We start from the raw sequence: 24,543 nt of genomic DNA on the forward strand, positions 1-24,543 counted from the left end.
ATTAGTGTTGATGTCTGGGTTTTTATAGCTTATATATTTGCTTCCCAGTAATAAAATTGAAAGTCAGGTAGATCTATGCCACTTTCTGCTTTAAGACTTTGTAAAGTAATATTTTGAATGCATGGATGTCTCAATTTCCAGATAAATTAGGTTATAATTGAGTCTAATTTTTAAATAACATTTTATTTTTGGTAAATGTAACTTTTACAAAATACAGCCAAATCTGGTGACCAGGTAGACCCATTCAACTCTGTTAAATGCTCCGTCTGCATCCAAAGATAGTAAGATCACTGGTGTGGTCGATTTTGTGGGTGAGTATATTACATTAAACAGACACGGAAGATGAGAAGCCTTTAATAAATCTGGTTTGGTCTTGTGATATTACAGAAGGAAGCACTTTCTCAATCCAAATCAAAAACTTTTTGTATATATACACATACCAAATGTGTTACAGAGTCCTCTTCATTTTCACAAAATACACAGAATGTATTTTGTTCTTTAACATATTTGGAGAGAGTAAAATTTTGTGTATGACTTTAAACAAATCTTTTTCAATTTGCTTTTAAGGCAGTATCTACAAGGGATTGACCAGATTACTTTTCAGTTTAAAACCCAAAATTCTGTACTGCAATTGGAAACACAAGAAGTAACATAACAGAAATTGCACACATTTGTAATGTACAGGGTGGTCCAGATCTAATTATGCAGATCCAGATCGTCTGGATGACTTTGATTTATGCAGGGACGATTCCAGTTCACACTCTTCTCGATGGTCCGGGATTTTTCGGGTGATTTTCTTTGTAATAAACTTAATAAGTTATAGCGTAATGAAAATTGCATAATTAGATCTGGACCACCCTATATCTGTTGATACATTTAGTACTGTAATCTTAATCCATCAATATACAAGTCCACTGCAAGCAGTGAAGAAGCTAATTAACTTGACTTCACAACTTCAAAGGCAATAGCAAACTCATGTAGCCACTAGGTTGTGAATTTGCGGTAAGAATATAATTTATCATACGTATTTATCATCATACTTTGTTACCAGAAACAAAGTGTTATTTTTATAACTAATACCATTATTATTTCAAATAAGTAGGTCTCTGGTGAAAAATTATATTTCAACATTGAAGTCCGAGCTAGTAATACCGTACCACATAATGCATACACAAGCGGCAAGTGAGAACTGTCATACAAATGGAGAAAAGATTAAAAAAAAAAAGTTTCTTAAACCCGCCCGCATTTGACGTCATCGGCGCCCTCATTCTGCGTAACATGACTCGGAAGCGGAAGCTCGGAATTTGCCCTTTGTGGCGCGTGTGTTTATCGTTGAAACTCGTATTCAAGACGTGTGCAGAAGAGTAGTTGAGAAGAGACTTCATACAATTTATGTCAAAGTAAATCGCAGACAACGAAATCTTGTTTGTTTACTGTAGCCCAACGGCACATTTAGTAATTTCACAGGGAATCTTTCAGATTTGTAAAGCGTGTGCCGCTAGCCGGCCCTTTGCAGCCCGGCAGACATGGCGGATGTGACTGCTCGCAGCCTGCAGTACGAGTACAAAGCGGTGAGTACGAGTCTCCAGTTGTGGGGAAATAAAGTGCAGTTCTGCGGGTCCTATCTTGCAGTAGTATTAGGATTGGGCGCTATAACAGAAGAAAAGTTTAGTTAACTCTAATCGATCCCCATGTCCATCGCGTATCGTTGTTATTATGGCTATAATTCTTGGCTGGATCACGATTTTTGTTGACTTTCCCTGTCTGTTTCCATTGCCACTGGCTTGGTTGCCTCTCGGTACTTTGATTTCCGCCTTTTCTCCATTTCTGCGTATTGTTTTTAAAACTTCTTTAACTCACAAGTCCATATGTCCTTCCATTCACAGTTATCCTATCCGGGGTTGGCTCCTGCCTTCTGCCTGTTGATGCCTGGGAAGACTTTTGTCCAGCTGATCTGGCAATCTGTACAAAATAGATACATGTACTTATTTTTTGTCCCGCAGGTGTTATGCTGCAAACTAGACACATGAGATGATGTCTGCTGTTCGTGAAATGCACATTTTAATATTTTAAAATCCATCCACTTGCCTGTTTTTCAATCAGTTTAATCCAATCTAGGGTCGCATAGGCTCTCTCAGCCGCATCAGGAGTGATTTAGGCCACACTGGACAGGCCATCTAGTACTTTTGCAACGACATTTATTAGTTGTTTAACATTAGCGTTTTGATTGAGACAGGTTGTAAGGATGTTAATCATTTCTGTGGTAGCCAAGTGTTGAATTTGTCTTTTATTTCTTGCCTTGATTACAATAAAAAATTCAAAAGCACAGATAAAATGGTGAGGTTTTTGAACAGAAGACAGGGTGGCTCAGAATTTACTGTATTGATTAGTGGCTTTAAGATTCCAGATTAAAGTGTTGGGTGCACCAAACAGTAGATCCTCATATATACTTTTGAAGTAGAAGTTTCTCTCTTGCACAAAAATAGACTTCTTAAAATATTTTTACAGAGTATATTATAAGCATAGATGTTCATCCTACTGTCTTAGAAGTGTAACGTCTTGTGCTTGAATAGCGTGCTGGGTCTGTGTAAAATCTGCCCATCGTGTTTATCTTTGCAGAATATTTTCCCACATCCCCTACAATGTCTATCTAAGGTTGAATGACAATTTTAACCTGACCCGGTGAGTGTGTACTTGAGTGGGCCTTGCAATAGACAGACATCCTGTCCAAAACCATTTTTTGCCTTTGGCCTATTGCTAGTGTAATAACTCCAACTGGTACAATCCTAAATTGGATTAAGTATATATAAGAATATGTGTATGTATGTTGCACACATTGTCTACTGCTTTATTTCTCCTTCAAAACAACACAAATCTGTGCTCCGCAAGACAAAACTCTGTCATCTGGCCCATTTATGTACAAGAACAGCCAATGAAATTAAGCAAATAACAATGGGGATAGACCAGAATAAAAAACAGATAATCTTCAACATATTTTGTACTAAAGCTAAGATTAAATTTTATGCTTTCAGAACTCCAATCTTGTATTGCAAGCAGATCGTTCATTGATCGATCGTACAAGGAGAGATGAGCCCACTGGAGAAGTGTTGTCTCTTGTGGGGAAGCTTGAGGGGACGAAAATGGGAGATAAATCCCAAAGGACCAAGCCTCAGATGTTGGAGGAGAGACGGGCAAAGTAAGTATGAAAATGCTTAAGTAATTAAGAAATGGATGCAGTTGTTAATAGTTGTCATAGGAAGGAATGATGATTGTGAATTCTACCAGAATGCTTTTGTTTATATTTTTGATGTGGTCTCGGGGCTTCCGTTATTATTAGCCAACTTCCAGCTCACTACTACTTACTTTTTTTTTTCTTTGCAGGAGACGTAAGAGAGATGAAGACAGACATGACATTAACAAGATGAAAGGTTACACACTTCTTTCTGAGGGTATTGATGAAATGGTAGGAATCGTTTATAAGCCAAAGACTAAGGAAACCAGAGAGACCTATGAAGTCTTGCTGAGTTTTATTCAGGCTGCACTGGGAGATCAGGTATGCTTGAAACTCATTCCATTGGCTTACTGATTTACTAACAACTGCTTTTTTGTCACTGGCAAGAAATCACCCACGTCCCTCCCTCTCTGTTTCACATTCTTACGTAGAGAGGTTATCCAACAACGTGAAGCCACTGAGTCAGAGCACCGTCCACAGCTGAGCTAAAGGGAGCTTTTCTTGCTAGTGCACTTCTGTTTTCATTACATAATATGCTGCATCAGTTATCAGATCGCCTGTCCCTTGCAAGGTTATTATAGTTTTGCCTTTTTATATTAGTTTTTATTTCTTTGTTTTTTCTGACCTTACTTGGAAATTCAGTTTAGTTTTAGTTTTCCTTCATCGTGTATTTTTAGTTTTAGTTTAGTTTTTATTTCACAAAGACATTTCTATTTTAGTTTTATATCTATTAGTTTCAGTTTTAGTTATAGTAATTATGGCATGGAGCTCTTACAGAGTCTAGTTATTGTGTCACAATCAGACAGAACTTTACACTTAACAGATTTGGATACAAGTTTAATGTTAGTGGAAGCTTACTACACTACATGGTTTACTATCTGGTTTTGTTTTTGTCTGATAAAAACAAGCATAATCAAAACTAGTTACTGAATTTGAACAATTTTATAATTTTTAAAATATTTTCTCATGAAAATCACAGGGGCTTAGGAAGAACAGGACTCTTAGACTTGGATCAGTGTGCAGACCCCACCTAGCTGTATTGAAAGAAATAAAGAAAAACAAGCATGTAGTGTCATGGGTAGGGGCAGTGAAACTCTAGCCCAACATAAAGGACAGTAAACCCATCATGAGCACAGCAAGGACATGTAATAGGAGTACGGACAGGCTAAAAACAACAGAGACAGCATCTGAGATTAAGAACAATATATGCATTATCTAAACCTGTTTATCCAGAGCAGGGTTGCAGGAAACCTGGAGCCTACCGCAGCAGGTTTGGATGTAAGACCGGAAAAAATCCCTGGAATGCAATATGTATGATATGGCTGATGTTAAGAACAAAAAGAATATGATATTATAACTATCTATTTTGAGAGAGAGAGAGAAAAACATTTAAAAAAGGGAGACAAATATTTTAAATTATAATTCTGCTAATGGATTACTTTAACAATATCAGGTATTTTGAGTTGTGAATATGAGCTAAAAAAGATAAATTAACAGATATAGAATAAATACAACAACGCATTAGTATGTTTAGTTTTTCATCACTTGGCAGGCTCTCTTCGCTACCTTTGTTTGTATCGCTTCATTGTTAAACAATGTTTTTAAAGCAAAAGTGATTGGTCAGCAACAATATGCTGATCTTGTATGATGACCTAGTCAGTCTCTCGATCAGTGCCGTTTTATTTTCAAAAACCGGGAGTTGTCTCCCCTAGACCTTTCTTATATACTGAGATATGGGGATGGATATTTTAGGAGTAAACCACAAGACGATTGTGTTTTTATATTCTGTATATTAAGGAACCATCAACAACAAATCAAATTAATAATATAGTGAACAATTATTATAAAAGTAAAGTTGAATAAATTGGACACTGCAGCTGCATTAATAATTAAAAAAAATTGAGTATGTGCTCCGGTAAAGTACCACTTCCGGGTGATGGATTTGGCCCAAACTTTAATACAGATCTACAATTGTAGTTTAACAACCACAATCCGAATTTCATCCATCTATCTAGTTGCGTTTTTGAGTTATCGTGTTCACAAGCACACACACATAATTCCAAAAAAATTTATTTTTGGACTCTGGGAGGTCTATAAAGTCAAGATTCATCGAAATATTGTGGTTGAATTTTTTTTATCGTTGCTGTACTTTCTCTATATTTCATATATGTAGTGAGAGAATGTAGTATGAGAAAGTAAAAAGGATTTCTCCTGTGCGAAGTGGCAGATGAATTGCTGTCAACAAAAAGCAGTCACCTCAGAAATAAACTGAAACATTACTCGTGATTTTTCTGTCCATACGATAGTTTTTGTTGACCAGCACATTCTTATTTCGGCCGTTTGAATTACATCTTGATAGACAACAAACGCATGTAAATCGCTTTCTATTTCACACGCTTTACGCACCCGCATTCATCTTGTTCAGTCACCACAAATGCTGTGTGAACACCCGCCCTCCGTCACAGCCACCGTTCACTGGATGAATATATGTGGGCGGCTCGTGGTGGATGACTTTCTGTTTTAGAGTTAAAACTTACAAGGGTTAAAGACTAACAGTAAGAATATTCATTCAAAAACGACTAAAAATATTTTAGTAAATTATTATTTTATTTCAGTTAGTCTTTCTAGCTACTTTAATAGTTTTGTTTAGTTTTAGTTTTTCATTTCGGTTTTGTTAAATTATTTTATTTCAATTTACAAAAATGTTTTTTTAATAATAGTTTCAGTTTTGATTTTAGTTTTTGCTAACTATAATAACCCTGGTCCATTGCTACTTTTGACTTGGCATAATTACCCACAACATTGGTTGTATGCTTCAGTTGACAATGCCTGGGGATTGTACAGTGACATCTATAAGATGTAGCAGAAATAGAATTCAAGTTCGTGCTGCAGTGGTGCATCATCTGCTGTGTAGACCTGCCGGATCACAGTTGTCTTTGCTTTTGGAAATACACAAAGATGCAGACAGTAGACTCATTGTGCACTAATGGTTTTCTTCCCAGTCTATATAGTCTAATGACCATAGAGCAAAGGAAAGAATTTGGGTGGGATATGGTAGCTTTAAGTATTTATTTGGACTTATGACTATGAAACTTCATGGTATACTTTGAATTATCAAAACTTGCAGTTAAAAATATCTTGTTTTTATTTTCATATTTTTAATTTAGGAAAGTTTTATATTACAATGACATATAGTAGTACTCAAGCAAATATAATAACAAAGGCAACAATTTACTTCAAAATGAGTCTAGTAAAACATAAGAAAAATAGAAATTCAAAGAAAAAAACAAAACAAGATTCACCTGTCACACAAGAAAAAGTAAAAGAATAAAGACACAAGCAGAGTAAGAGTATCAAAAATATTTTAACTCCATTTGCAGTGGATGAATGCACAACTGAATGAAATGCAAAAATCTCACTTATGAAAACAGATAGCTTTCTGATTCTTCTCATCATAAATAACAGCTCAGTTTTTACCTGGCTGGCCTTGTATATGATACAGAGTTGAAAAAAATGGATGATGACTGCTCCCTAAATCTGTCCAATTTGGCCTTGCATTGTAAAGTGAAGGTCTTATCTGCTAATGTACTTTGTATTATGTTATATATTTTATTTGAAATTAAGTTTCCATAGTTGTATTTCTGGTTAAAGGGTGTTATTTTAAAATGTTTCAGGTCTAGTGGTCTCTTATGTTAGAATTCCTGATTTGTTTTTAATAATGGCAGCCACGTGACATTCTCTGTGGAGCAGCAGATGAGGTCCTTGCAGTTCTGAAAAATGAGAAGATGCGGGATAGGGAAAGGCGCAAAGAAGTTGAGCAGTTGTTGGGTCCTACAGATGACACTCGTTATCATGTGTTAGTGAACTTGGGAAAGAAAATCTCTGACTATGGTGGAGATAAGGATCTTCAAAATATGGGTATGTATATCTGTCTTTGATTATTTATTCTGTTCCTTTTTTAACATAATTGTAGATTTATTTGTCAATATTGCTTGTATTCTTTCATTGAATATAAGATTTTTCAACTGGTGTTTAATATATTAATTTCTGGTAGTTGTCTGCAAGTTTCTTTGAATAAAGCCACATGCTAAATTAAGATTGTTAGCAAAGTTTTAACTTTTGCTGCACAATTCAAATAAATGTAACCATTTTAATAGGAATTGGGCAGATTTTAGTACCCTTAAGAGGTTTGATCCAACATGATTTTAATGAACAATTTGCACATTGCAGATGACAACATTGATGAAACCTATGGAGTAAATGTGCAGTTTGAATCTGATGAAGAGGTGAGTTGATTTAACTTGGTTTGAGCAGTGAAACAGTTTATGCTACAGATGTACAAAGAAGATTTTCACAAAGCCCTTGCAACCCATTGTAGAATTAAAGAAGAGTGAGCACAGTGGTTAGGTTGGTGGTTGCCTCATGGATCCAGCAACCTGGTTTTAAGTCCTGCGCTTGGTTATTGTCTGCGGAGTTTACACAGTCTCTTTGTGTCTGTATGGATTTTGTTTTTGGCCCCTTTCTGGATACTGTATTCGTGATTTGTCCTTGCAAATGGACTGGTACTCTGTTCAGGACTGATTTCTTTTTTTACTCCCAGTGCTGCCAGGATAGACTTAAGCATGTGCAACCCTGAGTTGGATTAAATGAATTTTAGTTTGTTACAGTTGTTAAATCTGTGTTGTAATTTTATTGCGGTATTCTAGGGGTGGTGACTGTATAGTGTTTCACGGTATTATCTGTACTGTTTCTTGGGAGATAGTGAAATGTGCAATCTCTTTTTGTCTTTGCACAAGGGTTATTTTACACTGACTAAAAACATAAGTCTGTTCAAAACTTTAGAACAAACACCACTTTTTTGATGCATTAGTTTTTCAACAATCTTTTGTCTGATTGATTAGGAAGGAGATGAAGATACCTATGGGGAAGTAAGAGATGAGGCCTCTGACCAGGATACTGAAGGTGAAGAGGCAGATTTAACTTGTACGCTCACTGCTAATGTAAGTCTGTTTATTATTACAAAAATTATACTTTAAAAATAACCTAAATAAAGTTCAACAAGAGTAGAAAGAGGCATTTCCAGCAACTGTAAATGTTGATATTTAATATTCTTTCCAATGTAAAATCAGTAGAACTGGACTATTACCAATCAGTTGCATAATAAACTTAGTAATATAGCAATTATTTGTTTTATATGCAATTTAAAATTGTACGTTTGACCAGTTTCATAATTATAGCCAATTACTAAATAAGTAAACAAAAAGCAAGTAGCTAGAACTGGCAACAGATGAGATCTCGATTTACACGCTGAAAGCCCCACTACTATTTTTGCTCATGCTAGATTTCAACAGTTGCATTTGAATTTTAAAATTCTAAACATTCATTCTATAATATTTTTAGCTCAAGATGATTGTTAGCATTTTATGTTTTTTTCTGAATTGATAAATGAATAGGGGTGAAAAGATTTCTGTATAACATGGTTTCAGTTAAATGTTTCTTAAATATTGAAATGATTAATGATGATTTATAATTTGAGTAGATCTTCTGTGTTACAACAGAATTCTGTGTTACAGAATTTGCTTAGCAAAATAATAATACACTCCTCTATTTTGCATAATGTAGCTATTTTAAAGGTAGCATTTTGAATCATATATAATAACATTTTCCTGTTAATGTGAATGAATGATTCAGTACCAAATTTATTTTGCTTCTGGTTGACATATCCAAGTAAAATTCTTTGTGCCTTTTTGTGACCGTGATTCAAAGAAATCATGTTAGTGTAAACTTGTTATAATGTAATTGGTAAGTTTTTGCTCTTTTCATGTCTTGAATGTGGTTAAATCAATTTGATAAGAATTATTTATTAATGTAGGAAAAGTGCCATGTGTATTCTATCGTAAACTACTTTGTGGCATATATAAGCTGTAACCTGCTTGGTTTTCTAGACTGAATAGGAGTTTTTATTTTTGCATTGTCAATTATAGTATCAGTCATACACAAGTGTCCACTGTTACATAATTTAAACAGTTTTCTTTGAAACTTTAAAGTTGGGCACAACCGGAGATGTGATGAGTTCCAAGAAGAAAGATCTCCACCCTAGGGATATTGATGCGTTTTGGCTTCAGAGGCAACTTAGTCGCTTCTATGATGATGCTATTGTGTCTCAGAAAAAGGCAGATGAAGTCCTGGAAATTTTAAAGGTGAGTGCTTGCTACGATTAGATCAGTATAATAACTTAAGGCCAATGCTTGTTTTGTTAAAGTGTGTTTTTTTTTAAAAAAAAAAAAGAAGTTCAATTGTTTATCCTATTTTTTTTTTTCACCTAAGAATTATGATTTTATATTTTAAAACCTACTCTGTGTTCTCTGTTGCAGACAGCTATTGATGACAGAGAGTGCGAGAATCAGCTGGTCCTTTTGCTTGGCTTTAATACTTTTGACTTTATCAAGATCCTTCGACAGCACAGAAGAATGAGTGCGTGGTCCTTCTGTCTTTTTTTAATTTACTTTTTAATCCCTATTTTTTTTTTTTCTTGAATAAATTTTGTATTTTATTAGTGTACTGTATTTTGTCTTCCTGTTACTACAGTTTAATGTATAAAAAAAAGTGCTAACATTATCATATTATGGTTGGATTATTAAAACCAGCCTGTCAATTAAAGAAGGTATTTTCTTCTCATGAGTGGGTTTATTAAAGTAAAAAATTAATATGTACAGTTAAATTTAAAAGTTAAAACTGCTGAAACTAAATGTTTTTAAATAGTTGATTTTTCTATGCCAACTGGTTATGAATGAATAATTTGAAGATCACTGCTTTTTACCCAGGGCTGGCTGGTAACAAAGATAATTTAATTAGGAGCCATGCTTGAGGTTTAAGGATTTGGTTTGTTGCAACTGTCCACTTGGAGTCCGTTCTTAAACCAAATAGTATTTGTAAGCCATGTTGCCTAGCTCAGTTCTTTGAAATGGTCTCGGGTTTAGATCTTTTGTGTTTCTGTTATTTAGATAATTAAATTTTATTCCCTTTTTTCATATGTTCTTGGTATCCAGTTCAGTACTGTACTATGTTAGCCAGTGCTCAGAGTGAGGCGGAGAAAGAAAGAATTATGAATAAAATGGAGTCAGACCCTGATCTCTCCAAAGTACTGTATCAGCTTCAAGAAACTGAGAAAGAAGATATAATTCGGGTAAGAACATTTCTTAGAACCTCCAATTAAGGTAACTGTATATGAGACCGTGAAGTATTTAAATATTTTATCTTTTATCGTATATAGTCAGATGCAGTCTATTTATAAATATAACTTTATTGTAATTTTGTTTTAAATGCTGTTTTTCCTATTTCATTATTTCCAGCTCACACTTGTTAACCTTTAACAGCACTATTGCTTTAAAGACATGGAATGCGAAATATTTATACAAATGTGGGATATCTCTGTAACCCAGAACATAGCTCATCTTACTGCCTTGTATTATAATTACTGTATATTGAACCCTGTAATATGCTGATTTTACAGGAGGAGAGATCCAGACGAGAACGGGTTCGAAAGTCCCGTGTGGATAATGATTTGGAAGCTATCGATATTGATCAACAAGGAGAGGTAGTTAATCTTTTTTCCCTACCCTTTGCCTTGTCTGTAATTAATAATTTGCTGGTGCTGAATTTCTAATTACTTTCAATACAGTTTCTTTTTTAGAGTTTTTCTTGCACGTTATGTATATGTGTGGACACATGCATACTGGCAGTCACTTTCTGCTCTATTTAAATAAAGTTTTAATATTTTAGAAATTATTGCAGAAGTTATTAAAATCTGACATTTGCACAACTAGAGATGTTATGTTTTATCACCTCCAAATAATTGAATGTTGGCTTATATAACTTAAAATATTTATCTGGCAGTCACTAGCACCAAGGCAAGTACTAGACTTGGAGGATTTGGTATTCACTCAAGGCAGCCACTTCATGGCAAACAAGCGTTGTCAGTTGCCTGATGGGTCATTCAGAAAGCAGCGCAAAGGATATGAAGAGGTTCACGTACCCGCTCTCAAACCAAAGCCATTTGCAGATGACGAGGTATGTCTTTTATTGTGAGATGCATTTTCTCTGCGTAAAAACAGTAGAATGGTTTTCTCCATTTTCTCTGTATGAATGTTTAATTTTCGGTTGAATACTGCTTCATGCGATTTCAAATGATGAGGTAGATGGGGGACAGTTTGAGAAGATGTTGTGTCCTTACAGCAAGAGCAATGCTTCAATTCAAAAAATGAAGGAATTGAAGAGCGAGATATTTTGTCATTGTTTACTCAGTAAGAATTTCATGAGTATGAGATCTGTTCTGTTCATATTTTACATTATATAATGCTTTCTTATACAACCTGTTGTGATGCTATATATTTAATTGAACTGAATGAAAGTCATTCTGGACCAGTCTGCTACAAAATAATTTTGTCGTATCTTTTTTGGTCTTGATACATTTTTGATTAATTTTTTTTCCATTAGATTCTTGTACCAATAGAGAAACTTCCCAAATATGCACAAGCAGGGTTTGAGGGATTTAAAACTTTAAACAGAATTCAGAGCAAGTTGTTCAAATCTGCCATGGACTCTGATGAAAACCTGCTGGTTTGCGCCCCCACAGTAAGTATTTTCAAGCTGACCATTGCCAACAGTTTTCACTACTTGCAGAAAACTGTCTTTCAAATCAATGTGATCATTAAAAAGCTGCAATAATTTTATAGAATTTTTTTTTTTTTTTTTTTAAATAAGTTTCTAGACTATCGGATCCATGTATTATATGGGAGGTGAGGGCAGCATTATGGTTTGCTTATTGTAGTTGGAATAAGTATTCTTTCTTAGTACCTTAGTTCTTTGTAACTTCTTTCTCTTTAACACACTTCCTTTAATTTTAGTTGGGCACATTTTTATATTATGAAAGTAAAGTGATTTCAGCAAAGCAGCATAATGTAGTTAGTATCTTCACATTACATTTTTGATAAAAGTGCTAGCTGGACTGTTGCCATCAGTCTGTTATAAATATACTTTCACATACTATGTAATTTAACGTTTTCCTTTTATTGTATTTTATAATGCTCTTACATTTAAAGCTGTGTTTACCAATTCTCAGTCCATCTTTGATACTGGATCTGCTTTTTCTGTAGGGAGCTGGTAAAACGAATGTAGCATTAATGTGCATGTTTCGAGAAATTGGAAAGCATATCAATTTGGATGGCACCATTAATGTGGATGATTTCAAAATAATCTATGTAGCCCCTATGAGGTCTCTCGTACAGGAGATGGTGGGCAGCTTTAGTAAGGTAAGAACATAAAGAACTGCAACATGAGGCTATTTGGCCTGTATTTGGCTTCTTTAAAATTTTCCAGCTATCTCCAAAACCAGGAAGTGTCCACTTTATGCTTAGATTTAATTTTTGTGTTTTGTCTTTGTTTCCAAATAATTACTTTAAACGTCAAAGATTAACAGACCAGAGTAAAAAAATACTTGGTTGACTCTGCTATTTTCCATCTTTGCTGAGTGCTGATTATGAAGCTTTCACATTTACATAAAAAGAAATGATTTTATGCTTGTTTCTGTTACTTCACCTTAAACTAAATATATACATCCTTTAATCTGGTATTGACTAGTTTGTTTTTAAATACAATTTAAGGATCATCTTGAATTTATATTGCAAAAACGTGCACTGGCATTCGGTTAACAGAACCTGGTGTCCTCCCTACATGACCACAGATTCACATCTTCTTAAGACTTTTACATTTCTCTATACATCCTAAAACTTCTGTGCATCATAGCCTTTCATTTATTGATACTAAATACAGTATATGGGATGTATTTGTGTTTCTGTAAGTAGCAAATGATCAAGATCTTTAGATTGAATAAATAGTTAATGTCTTTTCCTATATTTTTAAACATAAATGAACACTAGGTACAGTAGCTAGGTGATGTAATAACAATAGATATAGAATGTAAGGGTCATTTGATGAGATTGTAAAAGCAAATTTACATCTGTTTTTTGTAATTGCAGCGCTTGGCGAGTTATGGCATTACTGTATCTGAGCTTACTGGTGACCATCAACTCTGTAAAGAAGAGATAAATGCAACCCAGGTCATTGTTTGTACTCCAGAAAAATGGGACATCATTACTAGGAAGGGAGGCGAACGCACATACACCCAGCTTGTGAGACTCATTATAATTGTGAGTATGGAAATTATTTTTCACACCAACATCTTCAATTTATGATATCTTTCTTAAGATGAGACTTATTAAAATATTGTTATATACTGAGTTACTGAGTTACTTTTTCAGGATGAAATCCATTTGCTCCATGATGATCGTGGTCCTGTACTAGAATCGCTAGTTGCTCGTACAATCCGAAATATTGAGATGATACAAGAGGATGTACGTTTGGTTGGTCTGAGTGCCACACTCCCTAACTATGAAGATGTGGCCACATTTCTTCGAGTAGATCCTGCTAAAGGTCTCTTCTACTTTGACAACAGGTGGGAGTTGTGAAAGCACAACAGAAAAAAATAAGCAAGTTTGCAGATAAGATACAGTTCCTTAACGTGTGTTATTTTTATATTATAAATGAAAATTGAAAACTGAAACCTCTTAACCTTTTGGTTATACACAATTTTATGCTCATGGAAAATACTTCAGTGGAGTCAAAAAACAATATTAAGAATGAAGAACTCCATCCTGATTGTAATTAAGTGTTTTTTGCCATGTTTGGTAAGGAATATGCAGAGCATAGCCCTTTTGTTCTAGAAAGCGTATTCTGTTCATCTGGACATTAGTTTTTTTCCGATACATTTCATCACTCATCCAAGTGACTTCCTCAGTCTCAGTTGACTTCAGGTTTCTCCAACCTTATAAAAAGTACCTTGGCCTAATGACCGAACTAGCACCGTTGACTAACAATGGGCCGTGTAATCAATGATGTGCAAATTGTCTATTGATCGATGGCCATTAGTACCGTTCACAGAGAGTTGGGGAATGGCTGCAATCACCACATTGTAAGATGGTGAAAGATGTACTCTTAGGCCCCCTCCTCAGTTCAGAGATGGTCGTTCCTTTTTCATGTAAATGGCCTCTGACTCCTCGCTCAAACCAGTGTTCCTCCCTGTCCAGGATGTTCACATCTTCATCACTGAAAGAGTGACCAAGAGTAAATAGACTGTAGAGTCCTGGCCTGACGAAGTAGCTCTTCTGTGTTGTGCCATCCGCTTCACCAGTGGTTGTTTGGTTTCCCCAATGTATGATTCACGACAATCCTCTTGGCACTTAACTGCGTAAACTATATTACTCTGGCTGTGCCAGGGCATCCGATCCTTGGGGTGAACCAGTTTTTGACGTATCGTGTTTTGGAATTTGAAAGCCACCGAGACCTGGTGTTTTGAAAAAAATGCGTCTCAGCTGTGCCGATACTTCTGACACATAAAGGATCATCAAAGAGTTTTACTTAGGCAGCGGTTATCCTTCCCTTCTCCTGGATTGCTTAGAGCATTTTTTAGGTGTCTTCCCTGCTTTGACAAAGTCCAGCTGGGATAACCACATTTACTCAGGGCCTTTTTGATATGATGTTCTTCTGCTTCCCTGGCCACTGTGTCTGTGGGTATGGAGTTTGCTCTGTGTTGTAGAGTCTTGTTGACACCTATTTTGTGATCTAGCGGATGGCGAGTGTCAAACCTTAAATACTGATCCGTATGCGTTGGTTTACGGTACACGTCAGCTTTCAAAAGTCCCCCATTGCTAATGGAAATTTCACAATCTAAGAAAGCTAGCCTATCACGTTTCATGTCCTCCCTGGTCAACTGGATGTGTTTGTCCACTGAGTTGATGTGGTCAGTGAATTGTGATACCTCCTGAGATTTGATTTTCACCCAGGTGTCGTCCAAATACCTGAACCAATGGCTCGGTGGTGATCCAGGTTAGGATAATAGTGCCCTCTTTTCCACTTCTTCCATATACAGATTGGCCACAATAGGTGAAACTGAGGAGCCCATGGCACACCCATGTTTCTACCTTTAGTACTGGCCTTTGTATATGAAATATGTAGATTGAAGACACAGTTCCAAGAGCAGACACACTTGGTCGGTGCTGAGAGTGGTCCTTTTTCTGAGTGTGGGGTCATCCTGTAATCTTTTACAGACCTCTTCCACTGCTAATGTAACTGGAACACAAGTAAATAGAGATGTAACATCATAAGAGACCATAGTGTCATCTTCCTTCATAATGACATCTCCCACCTTCTCCACAAAATCCAAAGTGTTCTGAATATGGTGTTTTGAGCTGCCTACCAACGGGTTGAGGACAGCAGTCAGGAACTTTGAGATGTTATATGTAAACGAATTGGTTATGCAGACAATTGGTCTTAATGGTGCATCCTGTTTATGTATCTTCAGTAAACCATACAGACTTAGTGTAGCTTCCCTGTGGTATGAGGTCTGCTTGAGACAATCTATCAACTTTTTCCTGTAACCACTACCTGGATCTCATTTTAGGAGTTCATAAGTGTTTTAGTCACTAAGCAGAGAAAATATGTTCTCATGATAGTCTGTCTGGTTTAGCACCACTGTGCACCTCCCCTTGTCTGCCGGAAGGATGATGGTGTTGTCGTCCTTACTGAGTGCCATAAGAGCCTTCCTCTCCTCAATACTGATATTGGGTGCAAAGGGGCTTAGCATTGCTGAGACATGCCAAAACGTTTATCCGCAGTTGCTCCTCTTCCACATCTGCAATGCTGTAATTTCTGATTTCTGACTCTGTGGCTGTGATCCGTTCCACTAGCAGGATTTGTTTCGGTGTGACAGCAAAGTTTAACCCTTTAGCAAGGATTTTTTGTTTTCTGCTTGGGTGAGTTGTCTGTCAGACAGATTCTTCACCCACTTGTCCAAATCCTCGGTTTGTGTCTGTCATCCTTCTCTCTGTTGGCTATATAGGACACTCCCTATCATATGCTGATGTTTCTGGCATCCCACTAGTAGATCATTTGAGCATGCATCGAGACATAGCCCTTTTGTCTTTTCACTCTGCAGTTAGACTTTCTCTTTAATCTAAATTTTTATTCTTTTACATTTTCAGTTTTCGTCCAGTACCCCTTGAACAGACCTATGTTGGTATCACTGAAAAGAAAGCAATCAAAAGATTTCAGATTATGAATGAGATTGTGTATGAGAAAATTATGGAACATGCTGGCAAAAACCAGGTAAGCAAAGAAATTCAAACTTGTTTTTTTTGTGTATTGTTTAAAACATAATGATGGTTGAATTTGTTTTGCTGGCATTTGATATTACCAATACGTTATGTAAAATTTAATGAGTAGAATAAAACAACCTGCTGAACAAGTCAAAAAAAAAAAGTTAGGACTTTCAAAACTTGATTATTCTTTAATGGACAAGGATGTTGTAATTTTGAGAACTGCTCAGTTTAACCATTTTGCACAAGTAAGAACATCTTTTATACCCTTATTTGAATTCTGTACAAATCCATTGTGACAAATAATGCCAAAAGACATGATAAGGTTTGGGGCACCACCCGTATATTGTATCCTGGCTGCTAAAATTGATGACTGAGTCCAACACAGAACTGATCACAGACAGTCAAGATGGTGGTTTTAAAGGGAGCACACCCCTGCAACCCTTGGTCAGTGGTGTAATTACCATTACTCAGGCCCTTTAGCTGCCTCCTACTCACACGTGTGTGACATCATATACAAAAATATAACTTATTCTGCTTATTTATTTATGAGGGAACAGAGGGGAAAAAGAGAAATCTAATAATAGTAGTAGAGCAGAGTAGGAAAAGATACAGTTAATATCGGTTACAAAACCAGATGTAACACTTGTTCATGTTTATCTTCTTTAATTGACACGTGTGGCATACAAGTCCAGTGCAGAGGCAAATTTATCTTCTCTTACATTAATATTATGCAACACTCCAAACTGCACCTGCTCTTATGTCTTCTTCAATTGTCCTCTTGGGCTTTTTACCCAAGTTCTTTAAACAATTCTAAAGTGAACAGTACTACACTCGTTTCTCAGCTCAGCTTGGACTTCTGTTCTTGGTTCCTGAGGTATACTAGAATTAGTAGTGTTAATGCAGAATATAGGCCTGGAATATTTGCTAAGCACTGCTTGTATAATAGGAAAGGACCTTACATTTTGTTTCAGTAAAAATGCACCATGTTCTAGTTTTTGTATCCCTTGAGTTTAGAGCATTTCATTTTTTGTTGTTGTTTGTTCTTGAAGTACAATGTTTCAGATACCTGTGAGGTATTTTATGTGTGTAGTATCAATAAAAACATGCTTGGAAATGGTTAATACAATTATTTTATTAGTATGGCTTCTTAGTATAGTGGATACATCACTTGAGTGGCGAACTTCCAATCTTAACAATATAGTGGCAAGAAATGGTTAGTTTAATGGTGCAGATGTTTTTCTTTAATATCCCCCTTTCACTCATTTTATCTTAAGGTATTGGTTTTTGTTCATTCTCGCAAAGAAACTGGAAAAACTGCAAGGGCAATTAGAGACATGTGTTTAGAAAAAGATACCTTGGGACTTTTTCTACGGGAAGGTTCAGCCTCCACTGAGGTCCTCAGAACTGAAGCTGAGCAATGTAAGGTATGTATGTGGTGCAAGGATAGAGGGATTTGATTTCCTTAGATATTCAATGCTTTCACTGTACTTTTACCATCAAAATATATGTGGAGCAAAATGTATTGAGATCTAACAGTGATTTTTAGCAGCAGACCCACATGAATCTATGATATATCATGGATATTTGCTGCTTTTTGCATTTTATACTACATTTAAGGGATTTGGTATATTTGAGTAGTATCTAATTATTTGTAAGTTTTTTAATATTTGCATATGCACCTGTCACTTTTACCCATATTAAAACTGGTCTCACTCACTGATATCTCCTTAGTGCTAGGTGGCCCATATGTGCTTTGTTATTGTAATTTAAAAAAAAATGTTTTTTCATATTTGATGTATTTCACTGGTTTCCCTGTCTAGGTCCTGTACATTCCATGTGATCTATTGCAGTATCTGTCTATTGCCAAAGCAAAATATCTGGCTTGCTTGTGTTGACATGTGCTTTTGCCTTCATAATCACAGGACATTTGATTGGTCAGATCTGGTCTATTTTAAATTAAATTGATGTTATTGGTAATTATACATAATGTACCTATGTACAGATAGAAAGGAACTATTTGCAGTAACTAATACAGACATTACACTGTAAATATGAATCAATTGGCCACATCTGAAATATGGGACAGAAAGATATTTTTGTTTTAGGCAATGATGAGGACATTTAACATGTGGCTGACATATCGGCTGTTTTATGAAATGAGGCACCTGTGGTTGAACTAAATTTTGATGAAAGTCAGATTTTTGCTTTTTCCCCATAGCCAAGATATAATCTAATCTCTGGCCAAAACTAATCGTGATGTAAATATTGTTAAAGTTTTTAAACATATTTGAAAATGTAATAATTAGAATGATGTATGCCACACTGTTGTCCTTTTCTCATGATCCTGCCTATTGAAATTTTCCCTAGAATCTGGAACTAAAAGACTTGCTACCATACAGTTTTGCAATTCACCATGCTGGCATGACCCGAGTGGACAGAACACTTGTTGAAGATCTGTTTGCTGACAGGCATATCCAGGTGACTTGTTTTCTGCTGAGATTCTGTTTGTGTGTTTCATTTATTTAGAACGCGTTTCTCAAATTAAAGCATCAATGCAAAAAGTCTTTGTAGAATTTGGATGCGATGCTAGATGATTCACTGACAGTGTTGGAACTTAAAATTTGAAAAAGTAACTTGGTTACATCACTCATTACTTAAAAAAAAAAAGTAAATATGTTATATACTGTAGTTACTCTGATAATACTGTATATTGCATTGCAAATAGCGTGTTACTTTTTCTTCTTTTGCATGAAAAACTGCAGATTTCAGTGGCTTCCATCTCTTATTAAATCCTAAACAAACAGCCAAACTTGATTATTTTGTTGTGGTTTATAAATACTGTAGCATCTGTTTGTCCAGATCTGAGAGAGAACAGCTCCTTAAGTGGCCAGGAATATGTGATGAAGGTGGATATAAAAAGAAGCTTCCTGAGAAAAGGGAGGGGGGTGCGGCACTTCATTTGTGTTTCCTGGCTGCTAAAGCCCATTGGTATCTTGCTTTACATCCTAGTGCTGCCATGATGATCTCTGGCTCTCTGTGACCCTAACATTGGGTAAAATTTATCCCCTTAAATTTACTCCTCATTATGCGCAGGATGTAATGTATACTTTTGTTCTATTCTTTTCACTTGATTATATGGTACACATGTCCTTAACTTTTTCTTTACCAGTTGTCACTAGATGGCTGGAGTGCTTGCATGCACAGTGTAGTGTCTGATTTTTACTTGATGAATCTGAACTTGTCACAGTCCACATGGGAAAAATTACCTCAAATTTAGCAATACATCTCCTTGTGTTTTCACTGAATGCAGCAGAGGGATGATTTTCTAGCTATGCAGGGTGGTAAATTTCGAGGATGCTGGCTATGTGAGGTGCGAGAATGATAAATGAAGGGCTAAATATGACAACAGGTCATCAAAACGCAAGATAGACATGCAAAGATATTTGTTATCATGTATGTAACCTCTACTCACAAAAATATTATACTCGCCCTCCCTTTGCTGCATTTGGTTAATGGGTCTAACATTCATTCTTCTCTTTTAAAGCCAATGATGGCACAATTCTCCCATTAGCAGAGTCTCACATGCTGACTAGGTAAAGATCAATGTGCTAACTGAACAGGCCATCACAAGTAAAAATGTGTTGCGGTTGCTGACCATGTACATGCTTCACTTTGCGAGCTTATATCAGCAGTTGCAAAAAGAGGCAGTACTTCAAAAAAAGCTATTTTTTGGAGTGGTGAGAATAATCTTCAGGAGTATCACTTCAAAGAATATAAGTATTGTGCTACATTACTCATACATTTTAAAAAGTAATCTGTGTAACATACGTTACTTTTAACAAGTTAGTCCCAACACTGTTTATAGATAAAGCTAATTCGGAATACACAGATCTGTCCCAAATATTTATCCATCCATTTTCCAAACCGCTGAATCCGAACACAGGGTCACGGGGGTCTGCTGGAGCCAATCCCAGCCAACACAGGGCACAAGGTAGGAACCAATCCTGGGCAGGGTGTCAACCCACCGCAGGACACACACCAAGCACACACTAGGGCCAATTTAGAATCACCAATCCACCTAACCTGCATGTCTTTGGACTGTGGGAGGAAACTGGAGCGCCCGGAGGAAACCCAAATATTCAGGGATATTTCTTTTATTTCTCCTGCTACTCTTTAAACCTTACTTCAGTAGCATTTTTAATTCTGTACACAGTGGGAAGGCATGTAATGGAATTTTATCAGTCATGTTTTGAAGTTGTATATTGCTTAATAATCTCCTTTTTGTGCCTATATTGTATTTCCTTGTTGTCTTTGAGGGAAGGTGGGGTGAGTTTAAAGAAAAAAAAAATGCAACAAACTGTCTTGACAGCAGAATTTAAAATGTTAAATGGTTTCCATTTGCCTTTAAGGTACTGGTATCAACTGCCACTTTGGCTTGGGGTGTCAACTTACCAGCACACACGGTAATCATTAAAGGAACACAGGTTTATAGTCCTGAAAAAGGACGATGGACAGAGCTTGGGGCCCTTGATGTTTTACAGGTAAAGTGAGCAACTTTAAAACCTGTTCGTAAATGAAGATGTTTATCTGTAGAGTATAATTCAGCCCACATACTTAGAAACAAGAGGCTTTATTGTTTTTGGGTGTGCGTTTCATTTTCAGATGTTGGGAAGAGCTGGTCGACCCCAGTATGACACAAAGGGAGAAGGCATTCTCATCACATCCCATGGAGAGCTGCAGTACTACTTATCCTTGCTCAACCAGCAGCTTCCTATTGAAAGCCAGATGATTTGTAAGCTTTCAGATATGCTCAATGCAGAGATTGTCTTGGGAAATGTACAGAATGCAAAGGTAGGTGCATTATTTGTCTGCAAATTATGCCTTAACAGCAAGTATCCTTGCTTAAAGTGCTTAATGTTTCTGCTGAAACTGAATGAACAAATATATTTATATTAAAATGTTTTGGTTCTGAAGTATCTCTGCTTTACACATTTATTTGGTTTGGCAGTGATACTGTAGACCAGTGGTGTATAGTACTCTTATTTATATGTACATAATGTACACAAAGTGCTGAGGGCATCTGGCATCTCCAACGGTAACAGATTTTAGACATTACAAAATAAAACGGCAGCAGTTAAAGGAAAATGTTATCCCCAAAAAGTAGGCTATCTATAACCACTGGCTATATATAGCCCCATAAATGTTGAAATTTACTTTACTTGAGTAAATTGATTATGTAAAAAATGTTCACAAATAGACAAAAATAAGAGATAAGACAAATTTTTCTATTTTGTCATAAAATTATTTGTATTATGATGAGGAAGCCCTAGCTTGTTTGTAGATAACAACAACAACAACATTTATTTATATAGCACATTTTCATACAAACTGTAGCTCAAAGTGCTTTACATAATGAAGAATAGAAAAATAAAAGACATAGTAAGAAAATAAAATAAGTCAACATTAATTAACATAGAATAAGAGTAAAGTCCAATGGCCAGGGTAGACAGATAAAATAAAATAACTCCAGACGGCTGGAGAAAAAAAATCTGTAGGGATTCCAGACCATTACACTTCCCAGTCCCCTCTGGGCATTCTACCTAACATAAATGAAACAGTCCTCTTTGGATTTAGGGTTCTCACGGAAGGACTTGATGATGATGGTCACGTAGACTTCTGCCTTTTAATCCATCCATCATTGTTGGAGAATCGTGATGCTTTGAGGTGGTGGTGGCACAAAGAAACCGGAAAAAAAACAGAAGAGAGAGTAGGGGTCAGTACGGATTTTAGAGCCACCATGAATAGTAATTATGATGAATTGAACATACAGAGTATCAGTATTAAGTTAAAGTGAAGTTATAAAAAGGCCACGTTAAAGTAATGTGTTTTCAGCAGTGTTTTAAAGTGCTCTGCCGTATTTGAGTGGCGAATTCCTATTGGCAGGCTATTCCAGATTTTAGGTGCATAACAGCAGAAGGCCGCCTCACCACTTCTTTTAAGTTTTGTTCTTGGAATTCTAAGTAGACACTCATTTGAAGATCTAAGGTTACGATTTGGAATATAAGGTGTCAGACATTCCGATATATAAGATGGAGTGAGATTATTTAAGGCTTTATAAACCATAAGCAGTATTTTAAAGTCAATTCTGAAAGACACAGGTAACCAGTGTAGTGACATCAAAACTGGAGAAATGTGTTCAGATTTTCTTTTCCTAGTTAGGATTCTAGCAGCTACATTCTGCAATCGTTGCAAACGATTTATGTTTTTTTTGGGTAGTCCTGAGAGGAGTGCCTTACAGTAATCTAGTCTACTGAAAACAAAAGCGTGAATTAATTTCTCAGCATCTTTCAGTGATATAAGCGGTCTAACTTTACTTATGTTTCTTAAGTGAAAAAATGCTGTCCTAATGATCTGATTAATATGCGATTTAAAGTTCAGATTACAGTCAACAATCACCCCTAAGCTTTTTACCTCCGTTTTGACTTTTAATCCTAATGTATCCAGTTTATTTCTAATAGCCTCATTGTATCCATTATTGCTGATCACTAAAATTTCAGTTTTCTCTTTATTTAACTTGAGAAAATTACTATTCATCCATTCTGAGATACAAGTCAGACATTGTGCTAGTGAATCAATAGAATCGGGGTCATCAGGTGCTATTGATAAGTACAGCTGTGTGTCATCAGCATAGCTGTGGTAGCTCACGTTGTGCCCTGAGATAATCTGACCTAACGGAAGCATGTAGATTGAGAATAACAGTGGACCCAGGATAGAGCCTTGTGGAACACCATATTGGATATCGTGTATGTATCTAACATTTTTTTGTACCTAAATTTAATAGATGTACCAGAGTTTAAAAATTAGTGGGTTGAGTCATCCTCCCCTTCCTTCAAGATTTTCATGCAAGATTATCTTAATATTATACAGTATATATATATATATATATGTGTGTGTGTGTGTGTGTGTGTGTGTGTGTGTGTATTTGTACGTATTAAAAACACAGGCCATGCTAGTGGCATTGCATCCCCTAAAACCATGGGATTTGCACTTTGTTGTTAGAAAAACTGTACTTTCAAATTATTTTTATTTCAAATATGAGGTAACAACCATTGATTCTGAATAACTTTAAAAATATTATCTCTCTAGGATGCTGTTAACTGGCTTGGTTACACTTACTTATACATTCGCATGCTGCGGAACCCTCCACTGTATGGGGTGCCTCATGATGAGAAAAGTGGAGATCCCCTGCTTGAGCGTCGTCGCCTGGACCTTGTACACACTGCAGCAGTAATCCTTGATAAAAACAATCTTGTGAAATATGACAAAAGGACTGGTAGCTTTCAGGTACTAGTGCTATTACAGTACTACTTTGTGGACAAAACTGTAGAACATTGTAATTTTCATGATCTTGAATTTATTTGTTTGCTTTAAACATACAATTTGTTACAGTACCGTTCATTTGAAAGTCAGTAGGTTGAACTGATGTTTAATATGCCTTTCTTTTTGTATTTTTGGGTAGGTCACAGATCTAGGACGAATTGCAAGTCACTTCTACATTACTCATGACTCAATCCAGACTTACAACCAACTGCTGAAACCTACATTAAGTGAAATTGAACTATTTAGAGTGTTCTCCCTATCTTCAGAGTTCAGGAACATAACTGTTCGTGAGGTAAAGTTCACCACTCTCAAATATAGTGTCATTATCAATAGTTTTATTTTAGTTTAATATTCCATTTAGTGCAAAACATATTTTCAGGAACATATTCTAATGAAGCCATTTTAAAAATGTAACTATGGCAGTATTCCAAAGATAGTATCATCCTTAAGTAGTTTTTCTCTTAAATGTATTGCTTTATTTTCCCCTCCTACAATGTGGTCTTAAAGAAGTCAGTACAATTGAGGAAGAAGTGGCTGCAGTTCTTAATTTTTTAAATGGTGGTTATTTCTAAAAGGAGGTCTTTGTATGGTTAACTGTAAGCCTGTTGGTATTATTTTTAGTCTCCATATTACATTTGCACATCGGTCAGATAGTGTTGAATTTACTTTTATTCTTTTAATAGCATTATTTTGGTAACACAAGAAGGGATAGGATTG

General features: G+C 35.9%; 1 protein-coding gene across 1 annotated transcript; it reads left to right on the forward strand.

The window, feature by feature from the left end:
* The first annotated feature begins 1,294 nt into the window (after nt 1-1,294).
* LOC120519246 (U5 small nuclear ribonucleoprotein 200 kDa helicase-like) lies at nt 1,295-24,205 on the forward strand. Its single transcript, XM_039742394.1, has 22 exons — nt 1,295-1,571; nt 3,033-3,196; nt 3,382-3,553; nt 6,958-7,150; nt 7,463-7,518; nt 8,134-8,232; nt 9,280-9,432; nt 9,607-9,706; nt 10,282-10,418; nt 10,746-10,829; nt 11,129-11,302; nt 11,729-11,866; nt 12,388-12,543; nt 13,270-13,440; nt 13,552-13,745; nt 16,330-16,453; nt 17,721-17,870; nt 18,814-18,924; nt 20,856-20,987; nt 21,109-21,297; nt 23,593-23,790; nt 23,966-24,205. Exons 1-22 carry the CDS (start codon nt 1,527-1,529, stop codon nt 24,173-24,175), a joined length of 3,150 nt encoding a protein of 1,049 aa, XP_039598328.1. The 5' UTR covers nt 1,295-1,526; the 3' UTR covers nt 24,176-24,205.
* The last annotated feature ends 338 nt before the right edge of the window (nt 24,206-24,543 follow it).

This window comes from Polypterus senegalus, unplaced genomic scaffold (genome assembly GCF_016835505.1).
Source record: "Polypterus senegalus isolate Bchr_013 unplaced genomic scaffold, ASM1683550v1 scaffold_2622, whole genome shotgun sequence".
Lineage (NCBI taxonomy): Eukaryota > Metazoa > Chordata > Cladistia > Polypteriformes > Polypteridae > Polypterus > Polypterus senegalus.